Here is a 21,682-nt window from a genome sequence, read left to right as displayed (position 1 = left end):
AGGTACGCTAGCTATCACTGGCATGGTACATATTTAAAAGACAAAAGATACCTAAAAGGTCAATATTAATACCTCAAGGGTACATATTAGTACCTAAAAAGTTCTTAAGTGTTCCTCTTAAAATTTGTAGGTACTAATATATTCTTTTGTGGTACCAATATGAACCCTTCAAGTACAAATGTGTACCTTTTTTAAAAGGTACCACCCCAGTGACAGCTCGAGTACCTTTTTTCTGAGAGTGTATATAAATGAAACACTTTCAGCGTTTTATCAACTGTTTTCATCTCCAAATATGATTAGATTGTTCAAGTGGAAACTGAGAGATTATTTTATATATAACATGTAAATTATATGAAATATACATTATAACTTCACTGAAACAACAAATCTAAGAGTGGCTTAAGAGTTTTGCACAATGATGTATTGATGGAAATGTACTATATATAGGTGAATTTGGATAAAGTTTCATTCACTTATGTTAAATCAGAACTGAACACAATAACTTGGCTTTAAAGATCTGTGATCAAGCTATGATAATAATTTTCTGGTAATATGAGTGAAGCTAGTACGAGAAATGAGCCTCACATTTTCTGATCCTGTGAGCAACATTATCTGTTAAAGTTATGACCAGTTCATGAGATTAGTGTCAATAAAAACAAACATGCATTAATGAATATTAAGAGAAGAGTTTAGTGCAATTAGGCTAGTTTGAAACATATCCTTTAATCTTACACATTTGCATGCCAAATTTAGCTCTGGGGAGTCTCATTACATCATATTAAATAAACATAATTCTATTCATAATGGTTTTGCTGATGTGTTTTTGCTTTCGAAAGTGCTTACGTGTATGTGAGTGTTTGTAATGGGTGGGGTAAAAGCAATAGGTCATTATTAGAGTTACAGTATTTAAAACAGTGTGCTAATGCTCGTCACCTTGCCTGAGGCTGTCATCTTTAACCTCCTCAACCCTGTGCCACAACATTCCTCCTTAAAAGACAAGTTTCTCAGAGAGCCAGAATGACTGCACTGTCTTTTCCTAATAGGCTGGAATATATTAGATCATTTGGGCTTACAAGTTCAAATGGTTTTCTCACCAGAGTGTTTTTAGTCTGATTTGTGTGAGTTCTCATTAACTAACACAAATTTAAAAGTTTTTTTTTTTTTTTTTGTAGTTCACAACTGGTTTCATTATCATTTTATGAAAGATTCAAATACTCTTTTCACAACATTTCTGCTTAAATCTGGTTTGGGGTCATATTTAATTAGCCATTTTCCCATAGATGGGTTGCGGTTGGAAAGGTAGCCTATCTGCTGCGTAAAAAAAGTGCTGGATAAGTTGGAGGTTTATTCCGCTGTGGCGACCCCGGATTAATAAACGTACTAAGCCGAAAAGAAAATGAATGAGTGAATGAATGAATTAGCCATCATTCTCCACCTTGCGTGCATACAAAAACAGCCAGTACAAAAACTACCACTAGAGTGCGATCTGGTCGCGCGGAGCATACAGCGGACTCTCCTGTGCTAGTTACCCATAACACAACACTTGTCATGACTAGCATTCATGAAGTTTTATTTAAATTTTAGAAACGTGGCTTTCCACTCAACGACAGAGTTAAAATGCAACTGTCAAGTTTAACAAGGTAACTAATAATAGATATGAAGTAGTCAGGCTCAGGGTCGAGATAACCTTTAAACGCGCACCGACAGCCGTGTTGACGTTTTTACGCGCTCGCGTTGCGCGTGCACCCAAGACGCAACAGGCGGACCACAGTTTGCGCGAGTGAGCAGTCCGGTTTAGTTCACATGTAAATTCTAAGAAGGACAGCCTTTGGAAAAGGCGTCACGAAGTGATTTTTTAATCATACATTTTTAGTTGATTGTCTTTCACCAAGCGGAGAGGACATATTCCCAAGCCTTTTGCATTTTTTTCAGTTGATTGGCAAATTAGCATAAATGCGGTTCGTGTAGATGGAAAATTAGACTCGCAAACGTCTACGTGAAACTCCTCTACGTAAGTTTACGTATGTAGCTTCTTCCTAATTATAACCCGAGCTTGCGGTCAGTAACTGTATCTGGAGGGTCAAAGGCTCGCGCAATGAGGACTCAGCCCTGCACCTCGACTGGCCTCTGACAACTTCACTACATCCACAGGAGTCGCGGAACATATAGGTTTTTCAACCCACTAAGGTAAAGTAGTCTCTGAAAACTACATTAGAATAACCCGTTTTTACACAGGCTAATGCTGCTGTACAACTACCGTTATGTTTAGTATATGATTACTTCATAAGCGTTCTCAGCTGGACTTTGTTGGCGAGTGACACAGACTGTAACCAGTGGGAACAGTCTGGTCATGTTTCACAACTTTTTGAATAATGTTTAGTGTCTTTATTAGTTTTAATTGTGAAACTGTGATAGGTAGGCTTTAAAATGGTTCACCCAAAAGAAAAATCTGTTATCATTTGCTCACACTCATGTCGATCCAACTTAATGAAAATAGTAATGATGGTAACCGCTTACAAGTTTTTAGACAGTTGACTTGCACTGCATGTTTGGGCACACACAGTATAGCCTTTATTCTAAATTAAAAGAGTTAGCCCATGTTTTTGTATTAGGGTAAGCAGACACAGAATACTGTAATGGAACACAGATCTTTTATATATAGGAAAAGGTGCTGGATGTTTCCACATGGGTGGACCAGCGCTGGCTTGTGTGCCATCTCCATGGGAAAGCTGTTAATGGGACTCTAGAGAATGAAAGAGACGTAAAGAGCTATGATGCTTGATCAACTATAATCCACAAGATCTTGGAAAATAAAGTGGTCAAAGGATTTAACATTGTTTAGAAATTATCCATTTAAGGATCCAGAAAAATTCATTTTGCATTTGTTTTTTTGTTTTTTGTTTTTTTTCTGTCTAATGCTTGAGCATGTCATTTTCTATACCACAGTAGCACAGTGTTTCTGTATTTTGGCAGGAATAAACATTCCAGAAAATTAACATATTAACTAAATTCTTTCTACATTTCTCAGCCGTGTTTAGCATGTTTTTTCTTCCTCACACAATCACTCTGATTGGCTGCTGGGCTTGCCAGAAGTCGGGCAGCTCCATTTCTCAAACAACAGACTCCATTGTTATCTCTGAAACCCTCCAGCTCTTGATAAGGTCGCCACTTTACACTGATCTCAGTTCATTTTATGCCTGTTCCTTTTAAAAGACAAGTGCAGGGTTTATATGCGAGAGATGGTCCTGGTGCAGGGTTAAATGCAAATTCTTTAAAAGATGACCTTTGGAACCTCTTACTGGCCATTGTGGAAGCAGGAGATTGGTCTTCCTAAATGTGAAGGGAGGTTTCCTGTTGGGTGCATCTTGTGATCGACAAGCTTCCTGCCAGGAGGAAAATGTAGAGTTGTTGAGGGAGAGGGGGGTGTGAGGGAGATCGCTTTGTTATGTCGAAAGCACACTGAAGTGCTGAAAAGTTCTTGGTGTTCTTTAACACTGTGTGTTTAGCTTGAGCTCCAACTGTAAGTCAGCATTTATAAACACTGTAAAACCAAACTTTATCAAATAACATGAGTGTAGTTTACTCAAAATTTACTGAAAGTTAATTCTACTCATTTGAAAAGAATATGAACTCAGTGTTGAAGGTAATGAGTTAATTGAACATCTCATTACTTCAGCCTAAATGGAGTAAGTTCACAGTATTTGTATAGATTAGTTTTTAACTCAAAAGGTTTGTAGCAATCGGTTTCCTTAAACGGTTTGAGTTGCCTTAACTTACTGTGTTGTACAGTACTCAGTTGGTTTGGGTTTTTTCATTTATTGGGTTTTACTGTGCTCAAATTGCTTCGTTTACTCAAATGGATTGTTCATGGTACTCATTAGGATTTACTTTTGAACTTAAAAGGATCGATGCAATCGATTTTCTCAAATGGTTTGAGTTACCTAAACTTATTGGGTTTTACATTAGATGACTGTAAATTACATCTGCAAAGTCTTTATAAACTTTATATTTGGGAATTTAATTTAATTGAAGAAAAGCAAGCTATTCAAATGTATTTTACTGATATTTTAAATCTATTAATCAGTTGAATACATTTAATTAATTATAGTTGATAGTTGATTATAGGCGAGGCAGTGGCGCAGTGTCGCCTCACAGCAAGAAGGTCGCTGGTTCGCTGGTTCGAACCTCGGCTCAGTTTGCGTTTCTGTGTGGAGTTTGCATGTTCTCCCTGCCTTCGCGTGGGTTTCCTCCGGGTGCTCTGGTTTCCCTCACAGTCCAAAGACATGTGGTACAGGTGAATTGGGTAGGCTAAATTGTCCGTAGTGTATGAGTGTGTGTGTGTGTGTGTGTGTGAATGTATGTGTGGATGTTTCCGAGAGATGGGTTGCAGCTGGAAGGGCATCCACTACATAAAAACTTGCTGGATAAGTTGGCGGTTCATTCCGCTGTGGCGACCCCGGATTAATAAAGGGACTAAGCCGACAAGAAAATGAATAAATAATTTAATTATAGTTTACACTTAATTTAGGTTAATCATAATATTATTTTACATATGTGTAATATTTGAATATATGTATTCAACTATTTAGTCGAGGTATAATCATAAAATAATAAAAAATAATATCATAATAATATGCACCTAACGATTATTCAAATATAAATCTTATAATAGGTTCGTAATAAATTCCAAGATAAACTGTTGTTATATTTATTTTTATTATAACAAAAATATTTCTAAAATTTATTGATTTATTATTTTAATTATCTTAATTATACATACTTTATTAATTTATTTTTGTTATAATACATATGATTCAATTCATTTGACAAATATTATTTTAAATTAGGTTATATTTAAACATCTTACTATTCATTTAGATTTGTTGTTCATTCATTCATTCATTCATTCATTCATTCATTCATTCATTCATTCATTCATTCATTTTCTTTTGCCAACTGACCCAGCAGAGGATGGAGCCAGCGACCTTCTTGCTGTGAGGCGACAGCACTACCCACTGCGCCACCGCGTCACCCTAGTTTTGTTTTGTTATAGTTATAAAATTAAATATCTGGCAATAAATATTTCTAGCAAGCTGTTTTTATGATTAGTTTGTATTAGTTTTCTGATTCTATAGTTTTTGTTTTAAATCTAATTACGTTTTTGTAATTTTGTTGTGTTTATGCCATATTTGTTCATTTTTCTTTTTTAAAATCATGAATGTATTAATACATCAATAAACACAGGAAACTACCCAGCAGACACGCAAAATCATAATAAGTCATTAATATCAGGTTAGATTTAGGTCGCCAGGGTCTAAGGACAATGTCATTTGGACGTTCAATAACGATGTGAAATGACGTTGACATTTTGTTGATTTTAGGTTGTGTTGAAAAGTGAGCAAAAACCAGCATTGCGCCAACTTCTTAAACTAACATCCGACGTCTGATAGATGTCATATTGGTAACATCCACACAAAAACAAGCTGTAATATCATTAGACACTGATATTTTGTTGTTTTTATGTTGTGTTGGAAAGTAACCAATATGCAATATCTGTTCGATGTTGGACACTGACGTCAGCCTGACGCTTTGTTCTGACGTCAACCCGATTTTCATTTCCAAACAAAATGCAACATCCCCCATCATTGGGGTAAAATGTCAACCTGATGTCATGTTGACGGCCTGTGCCTGCTGGGTAGAGGAAATAAAAAGTTAATTTACATTATTGATTTAAATTAATTTAAAATGTATTCTATTTTTATAATTAGCAAAACGGTTTAATATCCCTATACAGCTCACTGAATGTTTTTTAATATGCCAATGTTTCATTTCCAGGTTCCTAAAGCAATGCCTGTTCCTCCTCCTCCTCCACCTCCCCCAGCACCACCTCCCCCACCTCCACCTGCCACAGCTCCTGCACAAGTGAGATCTGCACACACAATTATACACAACAATTAATGTGACTCTAAACATTGTTTTCATGTTGGCTTTCTTTTTCTCCACCTGCCCGTTGCTTTCTCCCTCCCTGTCGTTGTTTCTGCAGGCCAGTTCATCCTGGCAACCACCTGGCTAGATTTGCATTATTAATTAGAGATAAAATTACACACGCAGGGATATACAGAACAGGTGTCACATGTTCAGATTTGCCTTTCTCGTTGTCGTTCAGCTGACAAAATATCTTTCCAAAAATACTTTCCTTTGACATAACCTCTAGAAAACAATTTAGAAAGTTGTGAGCTTGGAAAATTAGTTCCTGTGGTACCTCCAAAGATGGACATTTACTCACTATGTTAAGTTAATTTCAAGGCGATCACATGCTTATGATTGACCACAGCTGGTCTCAAATTGGTTACCCTATGATTCACCAGTAAGATGATTCTTGACTCACTATAAATAACCAGAGTTTCTAACCGCAGTTATCTTAGTCTTGATTGTGGAATCCCCCTTTCACCCCTACTCTTCCCCCTTTTCCTTGATAGGGCAGCATGGCGGCCCAGTGGTTAGCACCATCTCTCTCAACACTCCCGTTTTTCCTGGGATTCTCCCGTATTTTACAATTCTATCTTGCTATCATCCCGTAAAGGTATTTTGCTGTATTTGTCTTATATTTTTAATCTTTCTATGAAGGATGGCAACAAACATTAAAGAGCCGATCCTCCCTATACCCAACCCATACCGCCGAACCCCCAGGGGACGCCCCTTGCTCTAGTCTTAAATGTAAATCTGTTCTGTGCTTTCATTTTTTGGTGGAATGGTGGAATGGTGGAATTCCCTTCTTTTCCATTACATGCACTGTTGCCCTATGCTATCTTCAAAACAGTTAGTTTATGTAGTTGTGCGTGACTGTCAGACGCGTTCCATAATGATAAATAGACGCTGTTTCCCAAACGGATTCTGTGCACGCAATTTGAATTGAAGCAAAATCGGACACTGTGGGTTTTTAGGTGCGTAATTGAACAGACATAGGCTGCGTCCGAAGCCGCCTATTACTCAGTAGGTACTGCATTTGAATTTAAACGTACTATTCTGTCATTAGAAAAGTATGTTACAGTATGTGAGCAGTATGAATGGAACTAGGATGGCATTATGAGATAGTGCAGCATGCATTGGATGTACACTTCAGAATCTTGGGGGAAGTCATCCAATAATCCAGTTAGTAGTAAGTAGTAAGTAGTAAGTCATCCAATAATCCAGTTAGTCAATAATAATAATAATAATAATAATAATAATATCTAAAGATGTCTGGCAGGGTTTCCCTTTAAACACAATCAATTTGGTCTTAATTGAGCTTAAAAAGTTAGGAAATCTATCAAATGCTTTCATTATAGATCTGTGCATTTTTAAAGTGACACCTCTGTTATTTAATGCAATCAAATAAAAAATCTTTATGGGAAAATCATTCACTGCTCTTTAATCAGAATGTTTCAATTATACAATGAAGAATTACACAGTTTTAATTATACAGTGTGATTTGATAACTTGATGGGAGTGTATGCCCTATTTTCACATCCCAATGTTGACAGGTATGGTTAGCACTGTTGCCTCACAGCAAGAATGTCACTCGTTCAAGTCTTTCCTAGGCCAGTCAACGTTTCTGTGTGGAGGTTACATGATCTCCACATGCTCACGTGGGTTTTGCCCAGTTTCCTCCTATCCAAAGACATGCGACTTCCAAATTGACTAATCCAAATTGGCACCATACATGTGCTAGATGTGCTCCTAGTCAACAATTATCTCTTCATAGCAATTCCTATTTGGTCATTAACTACAAACAGTAAGGAAGTTCTCAAAATCTAGCTGAGCTCAATCCCCCCTTTCGCCCTGCAAATGGGAGGTAGCCCCAAGCTCGAGGATCTTATGAGCTCAGGGCTCTCTCCTGGGACAAAATGCCAAACATGCTTTATAATCAATCATCAGCTAAGCGTGAACTCTGGAACTATTTACAGACAAGTGGTTCCCAAACAATATTTGAGTTTCTTTTTTCTGTGAAGCAAAAATGTAAATATTTTGAATAATGTTGGAAACCAATAGACATTAGCATCTATTGTAAGAAAAAACATGGAAGTCAATGTGTACAAGATCTTTAATCTTTTATTTTAGGTATGTTTGAACAGGTATGAAACCAGTGTAGGATAAATAAACATTGACAGATTTTGTATATGGAGGTGAACTATCCCTTTCAGTGGTGTAAAGTAACTAATTGGAAATACTCAAATTACTGTAATTAATTACTTTTTCTCAGGAATTGTAACTTACTGAGTAGTTTTAAAAATGTGTACGTTTACTCTTACTTGAGTACATTTTTAGTGCTGTATCTGTACTTTTACTCCACTACTTTCCTTCAACCTGCAGTCACTACTTTTTTTCTTGTCTATGGAGATTAACAAAGTTAGTCCTGTAATTCCTGCCCAATCAAATCATACATAGAAGGTAAATAGCTTCATAATGAACGAACTCAAGACATGGGCGATTTATAATTGCAGCAAACTGTTTGGAAGCATTAAAAGTGTCCAAGTAGACATCCAAAATTAATATCAGTATTTGACGTCAATAGGATGTTGGTTTAAGATGTTGGCTCGACATTAGTTTTTGGTCGCTTTCTAACACAACCTAAAATCAACCAAATATCAACGTCATTTAACGTTGTTATTAGACATGAAAAAAACATTATCCTTAGACGCTGTCTAGACATTGAATTTTGGTCACCTGACATCACAACCTAAATCTAACCTAATATTAACATCCTATGACGTTGTGTGCCTGCTGGGCAATAACACGATGCACTACAGAATGTTACGTTTACACACATCCACAAATTACATGTAAACGCATCAGCTTTTCACAGCGTAATACTTACTACTCACTACTCATGAGTACTTTTAAAAGGGCTACTTTTTACTCCTACTTTGAGTAAAATTTACAACAGATACTTTTACTCTACTCGTACTACATTTTTATCCAAGTAATGGTACTTTAACTCGAGTATGATTTTTCAGTACTCTTTCCACCACTGATCCCTTTAATACTTTACATAATATGGGACTCAACACACGCTCGTTGGAAATGTGTTTTAGCCTACATTTTTGTGAAACTTCAAAAACGTAAAGCAAAAACATACATTTTATTACAATATCTACTTAAAAGAACACTATGTAGGGAGTATGACCCACAACTTTTGTTCCTTTTCACAATAATAACATTTACAGAGACATACTATTAATAAAATAACAATTGTTTTGTTTTTGCACAACACCAAATAAATAACAAATAAAATATGTAACATCTAAGATTTGAAATTGAAAATGTTTGCCTCAGGTTTTAATCTCCATTGGCCTGTTGCACAAAGCCAGTTTGGGTTTTTAGCCAGATAAGTTTTTTTTTTTTTTTTTGATCAAACTCTGAATATTCAGTCCCACAAAGGGGGGTAGGTTTTGATCTGGTTTCGTCACGATGGTAACACTACATGGCTAACCTGTTCTGGAGCAGGTTTTATTCTATGTTAGATATCACAAACCAAAACTTGAACCAAAGAAACTGAGACTGAAAGTGACATTTTATATGATGCAATAAAGCCACTCCCAGTTTCATTACATCTTTTTTTACTCCATTTTAAAGAATTTTACACTAAAACATTTTTGAGTCGAATTTGTTACTAATAATTTATATTATATGAATTAAAATTATGAATGCTACTTTTTATTATATTATATTAAAATAGATTAAAATTTATATCACTAATGCTTTTAATTTAAAATTTACATTTAAATGTTTACATATACAATTGCTTTAATATATGAAGTTATTAAAATGACATTTTTTAATAACAAACTCAAATTTTTGAAAATGGTTGATTTATCATATAAATGTTTGTAAATCTATTTCATTTAACTTTTTTTTTGTTTAAGATAAAGAGATATATTTATCATATATCTCTTTATCTTAAACAAAAAAGTGAATTACACTGAGAGGGATAAGAAAGGGCGCTCAGACTGACTCTCTCATGTGTCGTGTGATTGGCTGTTTGCTGCACGTGTCACAATTTCAGGTGCAAGTGTTGTTAATCACAAAATAGATTAAACCCTTAAAATGTGTTATAAAGAACACAAGAGTGATGTGAAACCGCTTAACAAGATCTTACTTATTTGGTTTAACTTGTTTTTTGCAATAGGTCTCAAGTGGACATCTGTTGCGGTCAGTTTGCTCGGTGAGCAATTGTGTTTGAGTATTGAGAAGTACGGTTCCACAAAACAAACAAAAGCAATAAATAGTCAAGGTGAAACTATGTGGTTGCAGTACACTTCTCTCTTATTTTGCTTTTGAAAACACAATTGTTTGGGTTTAGGGAAGGGTTAGTGATTTGCAAGTTGATCTTTACAACAGACCCTGTCTTCTCATGAACTTGTACAAGAAGAATGTGTATCTGAAACGTACAACTAAACATACTTATGTACACTCACCGGCTACTTTATAAGATACACCTGTCCAAATGCTTGTTAATGCAAATTTCTGATCAGCCAATCGCATGGCAGCATTTAGGCATGTAGAAGACGATGGTAAAGACGATATGCTGCAGTTCAAACTGAGCATCACAATGGGGAAGAAAGGTGGTTTAAATGACTTTGAACATGGCATAGTTGTTGGTGCCAGACGAGCTGATCTGAGTATTTCAGAAACTGCTGATCTACTAGATTCTCTAGTGTTTACAGAGAATGATCCAAAAAAGAGAAAATATCCAGTGAGCGACAGTTCTGTGGGCACAAATTCCTTGTTGATGCCAGAGGTCAGAGGAGAATGGCCAGACTGGAAACTCAAATAACCACTGGTTACAACCGAGCTATGCAGAAGAGCATCTCTGAATGCACAACACACCAAACATTAGGGCAGATAAGCTACCGCAGCCGAAGACCACACCGAGTGCCACTCCTGTTAGCTAAGAACAGGAAACTGATGCTACAATTCACACAGGCTCACCAAAATTGAACAATAGAAGAATGAAAAACTGTTGCCTGGTCTGATGAGTCTTGATTTCCGCTGCGACTTTCCATCAGAAAGTACCGTCAACAACATGAAAACATGGATCCATCCTGTCTTGTATAGTTCAAGCTGGTGGTGGTGGGGTTAAGGTGTGGGGTATAATATCTTGGCACACTTTGGGCCTGTTAGTACACATTGAGCATTGTGTCAATGACACAGCCTATACCTTAGTATTGTTGCTGACCATGTCCATCCCTTTATTACTACTGATCTTCTGATGGCTACTTCCAACAGGATAACGCACCATGTAATAAAGTATGAATCATCAAAGACTGGTTTCTTAAACATGACAATGAGTTCACTGTATTCAAATGGCCTCCACTGTCAGAAAGATGTACCAATAAGGTGGCCGCTGAGTGTAATTCATATTCGCAAATAAAAAATAGACATTGCTCCCCAGTGGATTTGTCTTCAGAAACATGCACAAAATGTACACTGGAGCAATGTTATTTTACATTTCCCTAAAATGTAAACTGAGGCTGATTTTTTCTAATGAGTGTGCGCTGATTGTACAATCAAGAGTTCAGCCTTCAGAGCCTTGCTTTCATTTACGTATAATTCAATATGTCAGCTAGCCCAATGTTTATTAAAATGGACATTTGAAACCAGCACTAAAAGAATAATTCAGCCCAAACTCAAAAGTGTAAATTATTTAATAATGTATTTATGTCTTGTGTTCTTCTGTTCTAGACAAACTTTAGCAGAGCTAAATGAATTAGATTGAGCTATTTGCTGCTTGAGTTTATATATTTTATGTATGATGGAAACTGTGACACTGTTAAACTTGTTAGAGTTGCATGAAGATAATAAATTCAGTAGCATCTTTTTCTTTTCCTTTAAAGTCACGAACAGATCCTCCAAAACTCCAGCATTCTGAGGGTGGAGGACGCAGTGCGCTTCTGTCTGACATTCAGAAGGGGACAAGACTGAAAAAGGTCGCACAGGTCAATGACCGAAGTGCACCAGTTTTTGACAGTGAGTGCAAGTCAAATTCATTCTGATAAGTTAACTAATATAGTTAAATGTGTTATGTGTTTCTGTTTGCATGGCATGGGGAGTACAAATGCTAAAACAATACTGGTTCATTTCTTTATTATCCAATTCGGCATAAATTTGCTGTATGATTTCATTTTGAACTATTGCTGATTAAGAAGAGTGTTAGATAGAGAACCTGTTCTCTTGAACAAATACAATTGATTTCAACAAAAGAGAATAAGAATAAAGAGAAGCCACTAGAGGGCATCAGATATAGTCTAAATGGTCAACAATTTATTAGGGCTTATCAGTGGCAGAGCTATATTTGAGCTCAAGGTCCATAGATTTTGGGTTCTCACACTTTAAAACACTCATGTGCACATATAGGCTTTCTACTTGTATATGAAAATGCACAGTGGTAGATAAAGGGCCAAGACTGGAAGTCTTGGAGTGAAAACCACACAGAAAGTGAAGGTGACAATGTTCCTTCTCTTCCTCTGTATTACAAAAGACAGCAGTAATTTTTATGCTCAGGATATGCAATATTCAGTAAAGGGTCATGGAATCACTTAACCTTACATTTTTGGGTTATGCGGCACACTTTTTTGTCAACAAGTCTTGTTGTTGGAGTGCTGTCTTTTGTTGGACCTTCTTTTGCAAACAGGAATTTCACCAGGATTGACCATGCAACACTTTGAGCTAGACTTTATTGTAGGGATGTAGGGATGAAAGGGATGGTAGGGGAACAGTGGGATGAAGGGGAGGAGAAGTAAGAGGATAAACAGTGACCAGGTAGATTGATCGGGCGTCCTACGATGATGCCCACAGACTCAGAGTTGGGGTATTGTCTCTGTAATATTTTGGTAGAGTGATTGGGCCCCCCCGATTCAACCTAGAAGGGAAGAGAGGATAATAGGATAATGGAAAGCAAAGAAATAGAGGGATGGAGGATGGGTTTGAGAAAACAAGTATAACAGTGCTAGAGGGCTGGTCTGCCTTAAATAAGTTTTAGGGAGTAGGTGTTTGGTTAAGGAGACAAAGTGAGGCGTGGTTCATCTACCAAACCTTTTGTTACCAAGTTAACTCCATTATTTGAAGATTAAAACTAAATAATAATTTAAATTGGGTTTTTAAAATAAATAAAAATGAAATATGTTACAAATTATCCAAAACATATTTACCAGGGCAAGCGAATTTATAGATCAACTCTTAACAAGACCACCTATTAGGGATAGTTCACCCAAAAATAAAGATCTCCGCACCATTTACTCACACTCAAGTGGTTGTTAACTTTCATTAGCTTCTTTCTTCTATTGAACACAAAACTAGGTATTCTGAAGAATGTTGAAAAAAAGTGTCTGTTAGCACTGAACAAAAATACCATGGAACTCGATGGAAACAAAACAAATGAAACAAATGGAACAAGACACAAATGGAGGATTAGTAAATGATGATAGATGTTTCATTTCTGGGTGAACTATTCCTATGAGGTCACGATAGAATAGATTGTGAGCAATCAATCAATCCTTGTAATTAGCATATAAAATGAAGGCAAATGGCCAGGAATATTTACAACAGCCAAAATGTTACGGCAAAATGTTTTATCAGAGATTCTCTGGGATGACAAGGTGTACAGGTTGCTTCCAGTCATCAGTATTGAGAATGCACTACAAAGACTTACCCAAGCATGAGGGCAGCAAAGGCTATTCTGTAGAAGCCAATAGAATGTACATTTTATAAAGATGGTTATGGGTGGAAACTAGGGATGCAACAATACAGTTAGCCCAAAGTATACATAGGTATACATTCCTCAGTTTTTTAACACGGTTTTCAGTTCGGTTCTCATAGCTTGACACGTGTTTTTTAATTTTTTTATTCTATAGGCATTAGGAACAGTAAGAGGTTAAGGAGAAAAAAATAAAAACGATTGACTGCAATACTCATTTTGTTTTACTTAAAAGCAAAGAAAAGTACACAAGTTCCTAGTGTATTGTATAAAAAAATTAACACTGAAATCTTACAGCTGCTGGTAGCCCATGTACAAACTAGGGAACACATAAATTCCTACATTTTGAAAATAAACATACATGTGAAGTTAATAAAGAGAAATTGTCCATTTCAAATAAACAAATTTGTACTTAAGTAAACAAAAATAAACCATCCTAATTTTCTCGGTGCTGAAAAAAATGCGAGACTGTAGTCTGTAACGCGGATTGCTTTTATAAGATGACAAAAGCCCACATCTTCAATCACCGAAAACTGCTGCAAATCTTTAGCAATAAACAACCGCACTGCCTTTGTTATTTTTATGTGTCTCTCGGAACCAGTTGGGTATGTTTGCTTGAAAGATTCAGCAAGGGGTTGTTGCTATTTGGAGGACTTTATTACCTTCTCTGCTATGCTGCCTTCAGACAGTGATATTGCTGGGTGATGCGCTGCAGAAGTGCAGTCATGGTTATACGTGTAAAACAATGCTTGCACACAGTTATTTTTTGTTCACCGTTTTATCTTTTATTGGCATTATGCTTACCGGCAAAACCGAAATGTTCTCACACCGCAGATTAGAAAGACACCGGCGTTGCCTCAGCCTCACTTCACCATGTTAAAGTGTGGAATGATGGTTAAGCGCCCCCTAACTTTAGAGCATAGTGATTGGATATTTACTAGTGGCGAGGAGTTTCCTCATCTCAGCTCATGGACTTACAGGCACACACAGCCAATTCGGGGAGATATTAAAGCACATAAATTATTTAAATGCAAAACCGAGAAAAACGCAATTCACAAGCACGTATTGAACCGTGGATGTCCAACCGAACTGTTCAATATTATATTAATAGCCATGGCATCCCTAGTGGAAACACAATTTTGCAAACCAATCAAGGTACTTATGAGGATCTCTGCCTATATTAGAAAGAGCTTAGAATTGGCATGTAAGCATCAGAAATAGACTATTGAGCAGTAGAAAAAAAATCACCTGATCTGCTTAAATTAGTGCCCAAGCCTGGTTTTGGTAAAGGTGCAGGTCACAGTCAGTCCCAGATGTAATTTGTTCAAGCTGACTTTAGGGGTCAGGACTTCTTTAGGACTTGTCTTGTCACCAAGGTCTTTGATTAGGATCTGTTCTGTGGGCTTATCTCATCTGTCTTTGCTGATTAAGGAGGGATGGATACCCTGGTGTCTTGTGGCATTGATGATCCTTGGTTGCCCAATAACCTTCACTGCTGATCGGCAGAAACCAGAAAGACTTGCCCTAACCCTACACCTAACCTTAGAACAGATTTGAATAATATATAGCATTTGATAGATAAAGAAACAGGTTCCACTTGTTGAACTCACAATATGCATAATGGAGATCAATGTATTCTCAGAACCTAAAGTGAATAATGTGGATGACAGTGGAAGAAGTACAGGGAACTCCTCAAACACAGCGGGATCTGCTCCACCTGCAGTGACCCCAAGTCTTGGTGGACTGTTTGCTAAAGGATTTCCTGTTCTTAAACCAGTTGGACAAAGAGACAAACGAACTCATCACAATCCAGGTATTTAATCCAAGTCTATTTATTGCAATGCATTGTATTTTGAAAATGGAAGGTAACTTTTGGAAATGGTTGTTTGTTTCAGTGTCTCGTTCCGGTTCTACTGCAAGCCTGAAGCAACCTCTCTGGAACCCTCCATCACAAGGAGATGGTTTTAGAGGAAGCGCCCCTGATCTCTCTCCCTCGCACAGACCTTTAGAGAGAACCTCTTCACAGTCCAAGGCTCGTCCTGTTTCCTCATACACACCTCCAACCTCCCCCAGCCAAACTACACATCCTACTTTCAAACTGTCCTCTACCCCTCCTTCCTCTGCCCCACCCCCTCCTCCACCACCTCACCAGGAACGTCCTATTAACAAACCACCTCCTCTCCCCACTTGCCCACCACCACCCCCGCCTCCTCAAATGGCCAAACCCACTTGGTTACCCGTCCAATCACACTCCATCCCCATGCCTACAACCCCACCTCCTCCACTGCCACCCTCAGTTCCTCCATCCTCTCTTCCTGACAGATCATCTGGGGTTTCCTACCCACCGCCTCCTCCACCACCTCCATCGGTTCCTCCATCATCACTCCCTGACAGGTTATCTGGGTTTTTTTACCCTCCGCCTCCTCCACCATTGTCATCACACTCTAACCGCTCATCTGGAGTCTTCTATCCATTGCCTCCATCTCCGGGGTCATTTGAAATGAAGGATAGTCCATTAGGACCTCCTCCCCCACCTCCACCTCTTCCTGCTTCATTTGCGTGCAGTCACTCCTCCTCAGCACCTCCTCCACTACCCCAGAAAGCTCCTCCTTTGCCTTCACCAACATACAGGCCCAGCGTACCACCTTTACCACCGTCCTACCCCTGTAATGCCCCCAGCAGACGCCCCCCTGCAGTGCCACGTTTTGCAGGTAAATCAAAAGTGCAATAAAATACATTTGAAATGGGGTCAGGAATATTTGTTGAAAGCAGAAATTCTGTATTTGCTCAAATAATCAGAGCTCTGGTCTGCATAAGAGTATGCTCATCATGGGTCTCATTTATAAAAATACTGCATTGAAAGCTTCCTACATTTACATTTTTTGTTTACCCGACGATTTTATCCAAAGCGACTTGCAAGTAATAAAAATCAAAGTTCAATCCAAATCTTCTCGAGAACTCCCCTGCAATTTTCTAATGACAAATTAGGGATTGCTACAGAGAGATATGCTGCTGATTAAGAGCTCGTCTATGGTGCTAATTTGGTTTTGGTCAGTTCACCTATGTCGCAAGTTTTTGGACTGTGGAAGGAAACCTGAAAACCAGGGGGAAACCCAAGCGTGCAGAGGGAGAATGTGTAAACTCCACACAGAAACGTCGACTGGCCTGTTAAAGACTTGGACCAGTGACGTTCTTGCTGTGAGGCAACAGTGCTAACCACTGGGCCGCCGTGTCGCCCTTTCGAGGAAGAGAAAGGTGAAGTAGGTGTGGAAGGGGGTTGATTCTTCAAGTCAAATATGACTGAGGTAAGGAACTAGCAGCAGTCATTTATTAGCACGAAACAAATAAACTTCACTTAGTCATCACAAAGGAATTGTTCTTCTTAACCAGATCTTACTGTAGCATGGGTAAAACGAGGGCTTAAATTAGAGGATCTGGCAAAACCATAATGGAATTTAAATAAGTGAATCATGCTTCAGTAGGGTTGCAAAATTATTTGAATTTGTATTTGAATTTGAGGATGGGTAGTGGTAGATAATAGTGTCATATGTATTCTGAATACATCTGAACCTCTGAATCTTGCACCTAACAAATATTATTTAGAAAAAAAAAACTAAAATCAACACTGAAGCTAATAAAAACTAAACTAAAACTAAGCCATTTCAAAGCATAAAAACTTATAAATACTAGTAAATCTCTCTCTAAAAACAAATTACAACTTACTGAATTTGAAAACAAAAAGTCGAAATGAGATAAAAACTAAAACTATAAGTTATAAAGTGCAGTTATAGAAAAACTATGGTGATATTACAGATGGATTTACTATGAACATTATATACAGGTTATATTAGCTTTGAACAGAGATTTACAATAACAGAAAATATGTACAGGATGCTATTAATAATCAGAAGTGTGCAGATAAATAAGCATAATTACAAATGTATATGTACAGTGGGTATGTACATAATTACAATTGTCCATGTGCAGTGGGTATGTATAGTTCAAGTATGTACTTGCAAGTCTGATACCCTTACCATTGAGCTACATTAATTGACATGGGAATATGTATATGAACTAACTGATCTCTGTTAGTAAATTTTGGTTAACTAATGTCTTACCTAAAAATCTCACTGACTCCATGAACAGTAGTGTGTAATAGCAATTATATTTATATTTAATTGAAATTAGGTTATGAAGTCATTTTTGGATTTACAGGTGCTCCACGGATGGCTCCACCCCCTGCTCCACCAGCCCGCTCTCCTAACACTGAGCTATCCAGCAGGATCCCACCTCCTCCGCCCCTTCCAGTATCTGCTGCACCTGGATCAGTGCGCAATGGACACCTGCACAGTTTAGGTGAGACTGCAGGTTAAACAATATTGATAAAGCTGAAGGTCTTAAGGTATAATACACAAAAAAAAAACTAAAATTCTGCAATCGTTCAAAATCGTTCAAAAACTTGGCTTTCTTTCTTCTGTTGAACACAAATGAAGATATTTTGAAAAATGCTGGTAGATGGGACTCATTCAATTTCATTATAAGTATACAAGTATAGTACACTATCTGGCATAAGTCTTGTTGTCGATCCCAGTTGTAAGAGCAAGAAATAATAACTTGACTCCTAGTTGATCATTTGGAAAAGGGACAGAAGGTACAATGAACTATTGGAAGCCGCATGGACTCAAGATTCTTACAGAAACCAGTCAAGTTTGGTGAAGGAAAACAACATCATCAGCCTGATGTATCAAGACATTTGTGCAGCCCATTATATTACAAACCCCACGAGTGGGCAATTTTTTTTAGCAGGATAGCGCTCCTTCTTATACTTCAGCCTTCTCATCAAGTTCCTGAAAGCAAAGAAGATCAAGGTGCTCCAGGATTGGCCAGCCCAGTCTCCAGAAGGAGAAGGCACTGAAGATGAATCCAAAAATTCTTGATGAACTCTGGGAGTCCTGCAAGAACGCTTTCTTTGCCATTCCAGATGACTTTATTAATAAGTGATTTGAGTGATTGCAGAGATGTATGGATCCAATCCTCCAAGCTCATGGGATTTATACCCAATATTAATTCTTTTTCCACTGCACCATGACTGCATATTGTATACGGATCATTATTTCTGTTAAGTGACAAGACATTTGTCTGAGCAAAGTCAGACCTTGCTGTCCTATTTAAATAATGAAAAAATCATGGCATGATCATATTTTATTTTAGTTAAAAAAGCATAATCTAGAGGCATTTGTCTGTCATATAAGCCACTTCTGATATCAAATGATCAACTATAGGTCAAGTTTTTATTTGTTGTTCCTAAAACTTGGATAAATGACAAGACTTTTGTCAGGTAGTGTATAAATAAGTCAATGGGTGCTACCACACGATAAATCCTGATAAATTCATATTACTCAAAACTTTTGAATAAACTAATTAACTTCATTATTTCGAATTTTACATTTGAATTTTGTATTACAACATGTTTGTGATGAGTTAGACTTGTCACAATGTTAATTTCAAATAATGAATTAATTTGTGCAGTGTGTTTGAATAAACATCACATTAAGTCAAATATTTCTGATCAAGTTTTAGTTTTAGCAATAACGTGTTATTGAAACTATCAAAGAGATGCACTCTCGTGTGGATAGTGGGTCTTCAGCAAAACCACAGACTTCAGTGGTAACCATATTATTTTCAATATACAGTAACAGAAACATTTCTAAATCCCAACAAAACATTTCAAATTAATTTTATCTTCCTATCTAAAACTGTTAATTTCAACTTTATATATTCAGACTCAAAGCATGTTAGAAAAGAGATATATTTTTATTTATAAGTCAGTTAATTAGGTCAATTAACTTAATACAATCAAATTGAGTCCACATAATGTTTTCTACTAAGGACAATGAACACATCAATATTTGAGTGAAAAGAACAAATGAATTTCACTCTTTGTTTTCACTGCAAAAAGCAGTTGGAAATTTACTACAGCAATAATGTGATTTGTTAAATGTGTACTGATATGTTTGTGATGACCCATAACACTAACATGGCATTTGTTGTTTGTCCAGCTCACAGAAGTGTCTTTGTCTGTTTTACAGATGACTTTGAATCAAAGTTTCACTTCCATCCAATAGAGGACTTTCCCCCTCCCGAAGAGTTCAGGCCCTTCCCACGTATCTACCCCAGCAAGGAGAACAGAGGTACAGCAAGCTCTTTGTGTGTAAGGAAAGGTGAAGTCTCTTTAGTGACAGTACTCACAATATTGCCTCTGTTTAAAGAGTATTGAGACTTCAGAGTTCAGAGAGATGAGAGGAGATGCGATTGTCTTGTTCTGTTTCATCTATGTGTAATTGTAAAATATCTTTCTTAAAAGTGATAATTTACTCAAAATGAAAATGACATGCTTGATTAATTTGATCCGAGAAGATTTTTATCAGAGTTCTTTTGATTCTTAGAAGTCAACTGCTATCTGCGTTTTGAGAGTAAAAAAAACTATTGCAAATTATTGCCATTATGAGACAGAAATCGTACACTAAAGACTGAACAACTTTCGTTGGATTAAAGGTAATTATGTTGTAAAGGATGTTCAGTTTAGACTGATTGCTTTACTTCATATGTTTTTTTTTTATAACTAAATCAGTTTATTAAAAGTATTTCAGAAGCTTTACTGAATACTGCAGTAAAATTCTGGAAGTAATAAATTACATTTTAAATAATATTTTGAATTATTTCTATTTTTACTGTACTTTTGATCAAATACATGCAGTCCTTGTGAGCATAGGATACATAAAAATGTAAAAACACAGATAGTGGTATTGTAATATCCAAGATAAAACAAGTATGCATACAACACTGTGTATAAATATTTTCCTCAGTTCCTCAGTTTGGTTTCATGGTAAAGCACAAACTGAATCTGACACTGAACTCTTCTTGTTTTGTTTTACAGTAAACCCACATCCTCCTGCCATGATGACTCATTTAAGATAAAATGGGACAATATGGATATAAAGTACGGTGCTAACCTTTATCAGGATGTTTATTTAAGTCATCATCAGTGAAGAACAGCAGCCAAATCTGTTGGTGAAATGAACTCTCGTTCAACAAAATCTGTAAAAACATTCTGCAAAAAAAACAACAACAACAACAACAACAAAGACATCTTCTTGTTGACATTACACTTTCAAATAAAAGCCATGTTTGTTTGTAAAAGGGAAGAAGTTTGACCAGTAAGAGTGAAACAGGGTTTTCAAGGTAAATGGTTAAAACAGATAAAAATATATACCCTTTTGAGGGATGTAAACAATAACAATGGACCTAACACATTTCCCTTTTTACATATTTAATTACCATAGCTCCCGAGAATCCTAAAAGGTACACACACTGATAAATATGAAAGCTATTTTAACCTAGATATATGATTGAATTGTCTCATGTTAGTTATTTAAAAAATTGACAACAAGCAGGAAGTGTTCATGGGCCAATGTCATCACCACATCGAAATGACATTGTATAAACTAAAACTGTTTTTTAGGCAATATTGTCTGTTTTTTGCTTCCTGTGGCTGCTTTAGTCTTTTTGTTACAGAGTCTCTTTGTCTAAAAAATCAAATCAACACCTAATAACATACCTGTTTCTGCTCAATCAACATTTAATTGCTTCATCTCTCTGTATTTAAAATCTGTGCCAGTATGAATTGCTGTATTAAAGCTCTGAATCAGGAGAAAAATACTCAAGCGAGACTATGGGTAACAGTGCCACCCACTGGACATGCTTGCAATTTATTGCTCTGACTGAATCTGAATACATTATATAACCCAATAAACAACATGTACAAGACACACTCGTTTGCGTGATTATTAAGCATAGTTTCATAAAGGACACAGTTCAATAAATAAAAAAATAAATGAATACCATAAATATCTGCTTGTAATACATGCTGTTCCAGCGAAATACTAC

General features: G+C 36.8%; 1 protein-coding gene across 4 annotated transcripts; it reads left to right on the top strand.

Annotated features, from left to right (window-relative positions):
* The first annotated feature begins 1,769 nt into the window (after positions 1-1,769).
* wipf3 (WAS/WASL interacting protein family member 3) lies at positions 1,770-21,562 on the top strand. Of its 4 annotated transcripts, XM_068215272.2 has the most exons (9): positions 1,770-2,187; positions 5,836-5,922; positions 10,169-10,204; positions 11,877-12,009; positions 15,378-15,548; positions 15,631-16,446; positions 17,951-18,091; positions 19,825-19,926; positions 20,673-21,562. In XM_068215272.2, the coding sequence occupies exons 2-9, from the start codon at positions 5,848-5,850 to the stop codon at positions 20,711-20,713; spliced, it is 1,515 nt and encodes a 504-aa protein (XP_068071373.1). In that variant the 5' UTR covers positions 1,770-2,187; positions 5,836-5,847; the 3' UTR covers positions 20,714-21,562. The 4 variants fall into 4 exon arrangements, 3 of the variants coding, with proteins under 3 accessions (XP_068071373.1, XP_002665566.3, XP_073787745.1); XM_002665520.7 differs by lacking the exon at positions 10,169-10,204; XR_012395019.1 differs by lacking the exons at positions 10,169-10,204; positions 20,673-21,562 and having other exon boundaries at positions 15,631-16,898; positions 17,059-18,091.
* The last annotated feature ends 120 nt before the right edge of the window (positions 21,563-21,682 follow it).

Source organism: Danio rerio, chromosome 19 (genome assembly GCF_049306965.1).
Source record: "Danio rerio strain Tuebingen ecotype United States chromosome 19, GRCz12tu, whole genome shotgun sequence".
Classification (NCBI taxonomy): Eukaryota; Metazoa; Chordata; class Actinopteri; order Cypriniformes; family Danionidae; genus Danio; species Danio rerio.
This window is presented reverse-complemented; position numbering and strand designations above follow the sequence as displayed.

What these genes read in the sequence shown, in the direction of transcription:
- wipf3 (XM_068215272.2), top strand. Translation starts at nt 5,848, where the DNA reads ATGCCTGTTCCTCCTCCTCCTCCACCTCCCCCAGCACCACCTCCCCCA. An exon ending in CTGCCACAGCTCCTGCACAA is followed by an intron (nt 5,923 to 10,168) that starts GTGAGATCTGCA and finishes TTTTTGCAATAG; the next exon opens with GTCTCAAGTGGACATCTGTT. An exon ending in TGGACACCTGCACAGTTTAG is followed by an intron (nt 18,092 to 19,824) that starts GTGAGACTGCAG and finishes TCTGTTTTACAG; the next exon opens with ATGACTTTGAATCAAAGTTT.